The sequence below is a fragment of the Gekko japonicus genome, unplaced genomic scaffold (genome assembly GCF_001447785.1).
Source record: "Gekko japonicus isolate JY-2015 unplaced genomic scaffold, Gekko_japonicus_V1.1 scaffold277, whole genome shotgun sequence".
NCBI classification, from domain to species: Eukaryota; Metazoa; Chordata; class Lepidosauria; order Squamata; family Gekkonidae; genus Gekko; species Gekko japonicus.
This window is the reverse complement of record NW_015168055.1, coordinates 634,118-645,531: the sequence shown is the minus strand read 5'-3', so window position 1 is coordinate 645,531 and position 11,414 is coordinate 634,118. Positions and strand designations below refer to the sequence as shown.

Sequence of the window (11,414 nt, the reverse complement as noted above, 5' to 3'; positions counted from 1 at the left end):
GTGAGTTTCTTTATTAAGATCTACGTATGTTCTACACTTGATGGTCTTCAACCATCTTCAAATGTACAGTTTATTAGCATTCCACTGAAGTATACGGAAGTCCAGGAAGAGCATGTTAACAGTACAGTAGTAAGTATGTTAAATGGAATGCTTCAGCAGCTAGGAAGTTAAAAAATGACTTTACAATCAAAGTTCAGTCCAGTTTTAAAATACATGCTTCTTCTCCTGCTTGAAGGTTATAATAAAACAGCCCAAGCAGCATGTTTATATCTTTAATAGGGATATAAAACAGGTCCAAGAGTCCAGTTCCAGAATCTTTGTTCAGGTTCATTGATAACAATTTCATGTAACTGAAGGGAGCTCCAAGTTCTTCAGCTGGTTATCTTTCAAACTTGATTGTTATGTGAATCTATCCATTTAGCAGCAATTTTTAGTGTAATGGATTTCAGAGAATGAAGTTCTGGACAGTGCCAGAACTTGAACCTAGCAAAAGATTAATCTCTACAAGAACCTTACTGTGGTATACCTGCTGTGTTTGTGGCATACTGAAGCACCAACCTCCTTCTATGCCAGTCTACATACACACTTTGGCTTTACAGTTGGAATAGACAACAGTCCCTCTTCACATCTAGTCTTGCTATATAATTCTAGGGCACAGTAGTATAAATAAATTCATTTCTAAAATAGTGTAAGTACTTTAGAAAGATTTCTTGGCTGCCTTCCAGGCCAAAATGGAACTAGTAAGGTTTTCTTCACCCCATGATGAAAACTTTACAGATCTGAAATAATGTAAATCAAAAGAATTACTAAGGTGAATGCACTCCCCTTATTCTCTAGATTTAAAAGCAGGGATCCTTTACCATTTCCCCCTTCCCTGTTACTGGAAGCCACCCAGAGAAAGGGAGGAGCCATTCTAGAGAAGCAGCAGCTGCTGCTGCAGATAGGGTATGCTTTTCTACCACAGCTGTGTGATATAAACAGAGTTAGATCTTTAGATAAAGAGGGATATGAACTCCTGGAGGCCATCCAATATAGTAGTGCTACACAAGAAGATGGAATTTATTTTCCTGTACCCATGATGTTAGGAGTCCATTCCTTGGACAGTGAACCAAACTATGAGAATGCCTTTTTAACTCCTGTAAAGACTGTGCAAATCTCACTAAGCAGAACAAGATGGCTGGAGGATTCTGACAACTCTTGCCTAGGTTAGGTACCACAGTAACAACATGGTACACGTTAGTCTTAAAAGGAGTTTCAGATGACAAGCTGCTGCTCCCCAGCAACTATTTCCTGAATACAACTACTTAGTAGTAAAAATCCTGCTAGATGACACAGGGTTCCTCAGCAGTTAAGTGCTTCACAAAATCGATGCTTTACACCAACCTGTAAAGCTTTTCTGAATGATTAAAAAGGTTGATTTCTGAACATAATTGAAATCTCACTTCATATAATCTTGTGTTCCCCTGCTCTAATCCCCTCCATACTTTTAAAAAATCAGGATGAAAGATTAACAATTATTGGCTGCCCTATGGAAATTTAGATTTTGCAAAGTGATTCAAGTGCACATAGGGCAGATGACATCAATTCTGGGGAACTTGAGGTTTGTACAAGCAGCAGCTGTAAACTTCACAGTTTGGCTTGCATTGGCTTCAGGTGTTTGTGGAAAGATTTGTGGACCTGTTGGAAGAAGGAAGCTCAGTTAGAGATTTTAAAACACACACACAAAAATCTGTACCCCACCTTTCTAATTCAACATGAATACTGGTGGTTTACAATAAAATCCATAAGTTTAAAATAGGTAACTGACAGCTATTACAACTTGCATGCACTGGGGAGAAAAGGCTAAAGGCCTTTTTGAAATAGAGGTATTTTTCAGCTGACACCAGAAGGCCACTGAAGGTTGAACTGTCTGCAGTGCAGGGGAAGAGAATTCGAAAGAGCAGGGACAACCACCAAGAATGCCCTCATGTAGGCTCTGACCAATCTGATTTTTCCACCTTGGTATTCGTGTAACAAGGCTTCCACAGTCCATCTCAAGAGTACAAGCTACTCTGTACGGGTGGTGGTGGTCCAATTAGAACCATAGAACCTCAATTGATGCATGTTTCAGTCCCACCAAGTTCAATAAGACTTACTCCCAATAAGACATGCAATACACAACATTCCATTAAAAGTAAAAACATCACTAGCCATAAAGGTGATAGCATAGGGATACTGACATGAACTTCCAGGTGCCCCTATATCCTCACTTTCAGATATTCTGATGTTCTAATGAGGAACAGCATAAACCCCTCCAGGAATCCAATAGTCTTATGTCAGGTTTAAATGGCTAAATCCATGTTGGAAGTCCCAGTTACTGCAATCTGTGCTCAAGAGAGACTATGTAGTACAGTGGGCTTTTCACTAGCCAATGCCCAATTTTGCTTTCACTCAGAGTAATGTGTGCCTCAGAAACCCTAAATTCAAACATCACAACAAACTATGGCTACAGAAACTTAACTGTGGTTTAGCACAGCATCAGAGTTGACAACATAGTTTATGACTGGTCTCAGGCATGCAGAGTTTAGCAGGAAAACTACACAAGGCTTTCACTCCCAGCAATTCACAAACTAGAATTCAGGCAGGCTGCCCAGTTTGGTGGGCTGCCTACAATAGGCTGCAAAAACCAGCATAAATTCCATAGCCTCTCTGAAACAGCAGAGAGAACAACAGAACTACATTGATGCAACTTGTTCTCTCATCTCCACTTCCACTTTTGATGAGCCTGGGCAGATCTTAGATGCATCCTCAAAGAAATGGGAAAGGATCTCAAAATATGAGTACCTGCAAGTCCCCTATGGGACTGTAATCAATCAGAGAGAAGTCCATAATTAGCCTGCAGGCCTTAATGCTTTAGTTATAATTTCTTCAAGTAGAAACCTAAGCAAACATCTATCGTAGTTGCTAAATCAAATTCCAAAAGAATGTCAAATCCTCATAACATCCACTGGGCAACAATTTCTTCATTCAAATAGTTCATTTTGTGGGGCACTGTCTTGTACGTTTCTACCCTGTTCTGTGAATTAAGATCAGGTAGAAGAGGCCATTATTGGTGTACAACCAGATTTTGAGGTAATTATGACTAAAACACTCAGGTAGCCACTTGTCTGTGAAACTCCTTCCTGAAGGAGAAAAACCACATTCATGCCATGCGACCATGAGTTGGGGATCTCATGGCATGAAATGAGTTTGCATACAAGGGTCTTCCTTGGTTTCCCCTTCAAAAGCTGTGAAGCAAAAGTGCCCATGAAGGGTTAAGTGATATAACAGTATGTTAGCCTTCTTTTCTAGTGCAGCTGTTTTCAGTTTGTTACCGTTAATGTGCTGATTCTAAGGACAGGCAGACCTACCAATTAACTTTATTTGGAAAAACTGTTTTCGCCGTAAAGTGGGGGCAGCTGATAGTTGAAAGGAAAAAGGAGTATATTTTGACACCTTAGCTGGGGGAAAAAGCTAGCCTAGGAGATTCTGGGAACTCCTGTATGCGGTTTGTGTTTGCAGACCTCGACATGAAGCTACATTTCTTGGTGTGACCCATGGCCTATGCTTCCTGAAAACTGCGCTGTAGAACACAGGTAGTTGAGTTAGTGTTTTTTATTTTTTCGTACTCTCTGAAATGTTTTGTTGCTGGATTTTCTGTTTCTCTCTTTTGACCCTAGGCTCACGTGTGCTCAAGTCTCCTGTTAACCCACGAGAAAGCCTCGCTATCTTGACAAAAGCCCTTCCCCAAATTCTCTGTTAAGGGTCATGAACTCTCATTCACACAGCACAGATGCTGCAGTAAGGAAGGAAGTTTGGAATGATGTTCTTGTCTGAACTTTTTCCACTCACACTTTTAGGATTCAAAACCATGAGATTCCTGGGGTCAGGATTTTGAGCCTTTATCTGCTGGAACCTAGAACGGTCCCACATATTGCTCCCTGCCTTTGTCTGTACTTGAATGTATTTTGTTGAAAATATTTTCTAAATGGAGGGTACACATTTTTAAAATAATTTTGCACTTTGTGGTGAAAGTAGGAAGGATTTCCTTACCTGTGTTTTATTTAATGGTGATTTCTTTGACCATTCAAACATGTTTTCATAGATGTTACCATCGTATCGACCAAGAACAGATCCAAGAAACAAATCACTGAAGTCAAAGGAATCCACAAGAGCTACTGCATTAGGACGGATTAATGCCAAGAGCTCCTTCACCCGCTGGTTCACCTGAGTTATCTGTGCATCTGTCAAAATGCCTCCCTAAGACCAAAGGAAAAACCAACAATTCATGTTCACAGTCTTGTCTATAAATGCAGCCTAATTGTCCCATATGGGGACTTACAGATGAAGCTAAAATAGCCAACAGGGCTGTCAGATGTCTTATGGACCCACCTGCAAGTCAGAAAGCGAGTGGATAGTTTAAACAGATTCCATACATAAACCAGCCTTGTTTAATAATTTCAGCTTTAAAAGAACTATCCAGTTAACAGAAGCATTGAGATGCACAATATACAATATTTATCCAAACAGCACACAGAGGTATTCAAAACATTTGCCATCACCTGTATTGAGCTTATGAGCACTTTATGATGTTCATGTGAATTTTATTGTATTTATTGTTTTATTGCATTTTAACATCTGTACACCGCCTTGAGCCAGTTTGTTCGGCAAGGCGGGATATAAATCGAAATAATAAATAAATTTGTGTAAAGAGAAACAGTTTCTGAAGGGCTACAATGAAATTGCAAAAGTGCAAGTGAATTTGCATTTCCAAAGTCTGAAGACCGTAGACTCAAAGTTCTGCCTGACCAGAGGTTAGTTATAAAAAGAAGTCTGTCCCAACCCTACCTTCAGCCAAGGCTGCTAACTGTGCCACCATATGAGCATGCACACAAAGGTGTTCTGTTTTATCTATGTCCATGTACCCTTGTGTTTAGTCCTTATGGTGAAATATTTAACCAAAACTCTTTTCCCTTGTGCTTTCAGCCCCCATTGCTGGTGTAATCCCAGTTGTCAACAGTTGGGTTTTGTTTCTTTGTCATCACACAGCAGAGCATTGTGGATCAAGATCTCACAGTAGAATCGGATTACCTACCTGCAGGAAGTCTCCACTGTGCTTACTGATTCCATGAAGTGCAAAGAGAAGACACAGGTTGTTAACAACGGCACGAGTGGCTGGATCACCGATTTCTGAAATCTTTGCAGTAAACAGCTTGACTACCACATAGTGGCAATGTGCCTGGAAGGTAACATTTAATAGGCAAATATAAACTCAGGAGTCCATGGGGTCAAACAAGCTACTAAAACAGATTTACATGGAGGCACTACCAACCTCAGATGCTCGTACTAGATCAACAGAAGTCCGGTTCCAAGCATCCTCCTTGCTCCTCCTACGGTTTAGCTCAGCTTGCAGATTCTTTGCTGCAAATTCAACCAGCCTGCACACCACATACGTACACAAAGACAGCTTATTCAGAATTGCACCAAATAAGTAGTTCAGCAGAGTCAATTGACTGGAATACTAAAGGAACCCAAGAACAGTAAAGTAATGACAATGGACTGTGGCATAAATCCCAGCAAAGTCATGCACTCAGCTACATGCTTAATACAGATTGTACTGTTAGCGATTTCTATATTCCCAAATTCTCTCCTATGAATAAACAGAGGGCAAATAAATGTTCGAACTGCAGCATTTTGGCTTGCTCTTATATAAATTCTTCATTAGCATTTCCTCAGAAGTTTTGCTACAACAATCATTTCTAGTGCTACTTCTCTGGCACCTTGAAATAGACAAAGTCTATCATGCATAAATAAAGAAAATGACAAGAACATCCCGTGGAGGGAGCAGAGAGGACGACTAGTTAGCGTAGTGAAATTAGGCACTTCCTACTATTTTCATAGTCACCTTCCTGTCTCCTGATTGGCTCAGTTAGGGTTTTCCCCCACACCTGAGAATTGTTTGTTACTGACTCCCTCCTAGCTAGTTAGACAGTCAGATTTTTCTTTCTCTCCTCTTTCTTACAAAGTTTGTTCTCTTCTTAATAAACCAACTTAATTCTTTAAACAGCTTGTAATCCCCTTTACTGTATACCTACACTCTGCCAATACTTTACACATCTTCCAGCAACAGGCAAATTCTCACCTCTATGGGTAGAGAAGGGCTCATAACTTATCCATCCTCTAAGTTCTTTCCCCTCCCAGTACGAATATGTCAAGACACAAAAGCCGCCCTTTCTAACATCAGCCAATAATGAAATTGTCAGAATGGGGTGATCTGAGCTGGACAGATTTATTTTAATATTAGGGAATGACAGATATTCACTGTTTCCATTACTATTAGGATACATTTCCTATAGAAACACACACACTTACCTAGAAGCTCTGAGTTTATAGGTTTCCACCAAACTGGCTGGGTTATTGATATGGAGGGTTGCAGGCCTAGCAGCCACCTGCTGTGGCTGAATGCGTTGCCCTGGTAGGTCATTCAGATAGGACATCATACCACTAACTAATTGTCCAGAACTAACTTGTGTATAACTTTTGATCAGAAACCTAAATGCAAGACAGAATAAAAATAAGGTATGAATTAAAATAGGGCATTGCATGACAGCGCTGGACACCATGGGTTGGATCCAACAATCATTTTCTGGAAGTAGAAAGGGGGACAATTTTCACACACACACACACCACCACCACTGCAGAGTCACAATTTCCCCCCAGGTTGTTCTTGAGGAGGGGAAGCAGGAAAGTTCCATTCCACTCTTGGAAATGTGTTCTTCCAGTGGAAAGTCACCTATGAGTCCAACTTATAGTGCTACCAGTAAATGAGTTTATACGTTAACTACATCTGTAATTCCAAGAATTGCACGAAGGCAATTGAGAATAGAGCTAGAAAGGCAAAGAAAGCATCACAAGAGTCTACCAGCATGATTATATCTATATGGAAATCTAGACGATGTGTCCCTTTTGACTATGAAATCTGGAGAGTTATTTTTAAAAGTGTTAGGTTTTTTTCTGCCTTTGAATTCTGAACTTTCTGGCTAAACATCTGAATTGGAACCTCTCAATTCTTAAAGTGTAACTTTCTCAAACAGCATTGGTATTTAAAACCTATGCCCACTATGAATCACTACTTCAGAGTCTAGGACAGCTTCATCCCATTGAGGGGCAGTGATGGGGAGGGGCTATGGCTCAATGGTAGAGTATCTGTTTTGTTTGCAGGAGGTCCCATGGTCAACCCCCAGCATCTCCATTTAAAGGATCAGGTAGCAGGTACCACGAGCTGTTGCTTGTCAGAGTAGACAATACTGACCTTGATAGACAAAATGGTCTGGTTCAGTATAAAGAAGCTTCACAGGATGTTAAGTCCAGCATCTGAAGAGTAGTTTCCTTGATAAGGAAGGATTCCTACTATACCATGGCAATCCTGACCAGTTTCAACAAATTTCCTATCTGCAATAAGCTCTATGAAGTTGCAAGATGGGCTTCCTTTTCTTCTACTCCGGTATGAGCTGGGCTGGCTAATTTACTTATTTAGTTACATTTTTATCCTGCCCTCCCCGCGAACGGACTCATGCTGTTAATCTTTAATTATCTGAACCTGGGTCATTACGGTTACATAGAGGAGATGAGAACAATCATGTTCCTTTGGATAAACATGTTCTCCTGTCTAAATCTTCCTTGCCTGATGGTTTTTCATTTGCACTTGGACTGCTCAAAGTTGTGCTGCTCTCACATTCTTTCTTAAATGGCTGGGAGGAAACTGCTGTTCCCATAACACAGGAGCTTAAAAAGTGATTTATGCACATTAAGACCTCATGATAGTTAATTCTGACCGTTTGTAGCTTCCCGTTATACTGACATGTGGAAATTTAAAAAGCCACACACAAACAAGGCTACCAGGAACAGCTCCTAGACAGAAATCCTGCTGGCTTTGCATTAAACAGTCACCTACAGCAACAAGCATAGTATCATCTGAAACAGCCTGGTTTTTGCAGTAAAAAGAAACATGGGCCTCGGTCACACGGCAAAGTTGCTACGGGAGAGCCACGGGAGTCCCGTGGATTTTCCGGGTGCAATCTCACCCCAACATCTGGGATGCGCAGTGCTCCCGTGGCGAACTCGTGGCTCCCCACTGAAGGTGCGGAGTTAAAAACTAGTACCTACGAGGTACTAGTTTCCTGAAACCGCGGGCCAAGGGCGGGCATCTGATTGCGTTCCCAATGGACTTACGTGGCATCTGGCGCCTGCCGCTGTTCGTCTCCGCAGGTTGCGCAACAGCGCCCAACAGCACATGCGCAGAAAGAGCAATTGCCAGTGCGATCGCGCAGCGCAGCTTCTGTGCCGCGCTGCAGGATACCCATCTGATTGGCATTTCCCCCGAACCACGGGACCTCGACCGGGACGTGTGCTCGGGCATCCACGGGTTAGTTTCCTCCCGGGCATTTAGCCACACCTCCCCCCCCCCGCGATATCCGGCCCGTGTGACTGGGGCCATGGAGACTCAAGTAAAGACTCAAAGATGTGTAGTGTCAAGTAGTGGGCTAAGAGCTGTGTCCCTCACCGTGCCGTCTGCAACATCATGACTGTGTTTTCTCCTTCGTAGGTGCAAGAGGGTGTAAAATTCACATAAATGTCAGGTAGGCCACTACACCGGGAATAGCCATGCCCACCACATGCCATCCGACATTCCTCAATGCCAGCATTGGCAATCCAGGAACTGAAAGCCTTTAGTCCTGCAGACAGCGCATGAAGCTGAGGGAGAAAAAAGAGTTAGAATCCAGTCAGATAGGATTATTTCTGCTCAGCTGTATCATGTGACGCTGCACAGTATTTTCTACCCTACTAACATGATAGGAAGAAAGGGAAAAACTCCTAAACACTCCTCTGGGCAAACCCAAAGCTCTGCTTCATCTAGATGTTATCTAGTTTCCCTTGTTCCCAGGGATCAACTGACCTTTATTTGATCACAACAGCAGAGAGAGAGCTAGTAGGTTCCTTGGCCAAGTACCCTTACACCTTCCCTGTTGCTATGGGGGTACTTTGGGGAACACCCATCAAAAGTCTGGGGTTGCCCACCTTTCCATCCACCTTTCAGATACTGGTTGCATGTTTCAGCCATGGGTGGGGGGACTGTGAGCAGATGGGTGCACGCTGGACCCAGGTGCAGAGTCCACTAAAACACCCGCAGTGGTGGGTGTGCTCTGTACGCGTTCCCACCCTAGCTAGTGGGTTCCTCGGCTGAGTACCCACATTCATTATACCCTCCCAGCTGCCGTGAGGGTACTTTTGGGAGCCCCCTCAAAAGTCTGGGGATGCCTAATCTGCATTTCTGGGGATGCCTGATCTGCCTCCTAACCTGTCTTTTTAGACTTGATGCATGGCCCTGCCAGCTTCATGTATGTTTCCATTTATCCACACAGTAGAGGTATTCACCGCAATGGATGGGTGCGCTGCGGAACCAGGTGTAGCCAAATAATACACCCCCTTGGTGGGTGTGCTCTGCAACTGTTTAGTTCCACCCTAGCTAGTGAGTGCCTTGGCTAAGTACCCATTCATTACACCCTACTTGCTTCTATGGGGGTACTTTGGGGAGCCCCCATCAAAAGTCTGGGGTTGCCCACCTATCCATCTCTCTTTCAGGTTATGGCTGCATGTTTCAGTTTTGGGTTGGGGTGGTCATGCTTGGACTCAGGGGGGGACTCAGGGTTTTCGAGCCACCAGATCTACTTCCTCGTCAGGTATTTGACCCACCACATCTTCTCCCATCTCAGGGCTTTGACCCACCATGTCTACTCCTGTCTCAGGGCTTTCAAGCCACCTACCAGGCCCACTTCCTTCTTAGGGCTTCCAGCCACCATGTCAACATACATAATTGCACACTGGTTTGTATTTGGGTGTCAGGGGTGGACTTAGGGCATGAAGCGACCAAGTCTACATATGTCATTGCACGCTTTGGGGTTGGGGTGTCAGGGGTCGACTCAGGGCTTTTGACCCACCATGTCTACTCCCTTCTCAGGGCTTTTGACCCACCAGGTCTAACTACTTCTCAGGGCTTGGAACCACCACATCTACATAAGTGATTGCACACTGGTTTGGGTTTGGGTCTCAGGGCAAATTGCCCTGGTTCTGCTCAGGGTACATTGCCTCTTATCCTATCATTATTGTCTTTTCCAGGTATGCCATCAAAAAAGAAGGAGTTGTCTTGTGTTCACATACTAGTTAGTTATGTCCAATTAAAAAATTAATTTTTGTGTGTAACTTTTTCAGGTTGTCTTATATTCAGGGTCATTGCGGAAAGAATATGATTGATAATTCTGGAAAAAGTGATATTATCACCACTCTTTAACCTCAAGGGAAGCAATCAACATTACAATGATCAAAAACAGCACACTAACACTAAGTACTATCTAACATTCATAGTTTGAGACTGAACTGGAAATGAACCAGAGGGTTAAAAATTCTGATGAGCCTGAGCCCAAATGCTTTAATGAAATGACTCCCTGATCTTAACTCAGTTACTTACCCTTACAGTTGCAAAGAATTGGAAAATTTAATCTCACTTTTGTCTTTGCCTCTCCTCCAGTCCCTTATCTGGAAGTTTAGTAACCAGTTCATGTTATTTTCTTTGCTGTTCCCTGCTACACATATCCTATATGGTTTTCTGGGGGAGGGGACAGTGTGATCTTTTGGACGTAGTTCACAGTCCATTGATTTTAGACTGGGCACTTGAAGCAAAAACAGCTGCATTCTGAATACCCATCTGTCAAATTCATCCTCTCAGTTTCCCAATCCCTTCCATCTCATCATCCTCTCTATTCCCAATTTTTTTTTAAGAAACAAAACCCTTTTTGTAGTATTTTGACTACTTTCCCTCTTTTAAAGCCTCACCTCTGGCATTTCTCTCAGGTCTCCATCATTGATGTCTGCAGTGATGCGACGATAGGTATCTTTCATGTAGGCTCCCACAAAGTGGAAGGCATATGCTGCTGCCAGAAGAGGAAAGAGTTTGTACTGCTGAGTCTGATAATCCAAGATCTGGGGCTCTGGCTCCCTAGCAGAATAGGGTAAAATAAAAACCAAAACAGTTATAATCAGGGGTCATTTCCTGCAGGAGCGCACAGGAGCAGAGTTCCGGCAGCAAAGAACCCAGGGGGCGGGCACATGCAACAGGCCCCGCCCCCTGCTCCCAGCAGCCCTGGGCCACAAGGAGCAAGAAGCAGCCAAGTAAGTTGCAGAGCCTCCCCCCCCCCCCGAGGTGCAGAGCCCGGGGAAGGCCTTTGGAGCCCCGCCGCCCACCTTTCCTGGCACCAGCGGGGTGGCGGCGGCTTGACTGGGGGGGCATGGGGGGTGGCAGGGCCTTGATGGGGGGTGAGGGAGCCATGGGGGGGAGCGGC

General features: G+C 43.4%; 1 protein-coding gene across 4 annotated transcripts in view; it reads right to left on the bottom strand.

The window, feature by feature from the left end:
* The window catches only part of ACOX1 (acyl-CoA oxidase 1, palmitoyl), a 38,944-nt gene continuing 27,530 nt past the window's right edge, over window positions 1–11,414 (bottom strand). For all 4 annotated transcript variants that reach the window (XM_015414483.1, XM_015414484.1, XM_015414485.1 and 1 more), the window contains 7 exons: window positions 10,909–11,071; window positions 8,582–8,772; window positions 6,391–6,570; window positions 5,351–5,456; window positions 5,114–5,257; window positions 4,072–4,278; window positions 1–1,677 (listed from right to left, as the gene is read on the bottom strand). In XM_015414483.1, the coding sequence (XP_015269969.1) occupies window positions 1,627–1,677; window positions 4,072–4,278; window positions 5,114–5,257; window positions 5,351–5,456; window positions 6,391–6,570; window positions 8,582–8,772; window positions 10,909–11,071 (1,042 nt within the window). In that variant the 3' untranslated portion in view covers window positions 1–1,626. The remainder of the gene's footprint in view (window positions 1,678–4,071; window positions 4,279–5,113; window positions 5,258–5,350; window positions 5,457–6,390; window positions 6,571–8,581; window positions 8,773–10,908; window positions 11,072–11,414) is intronic.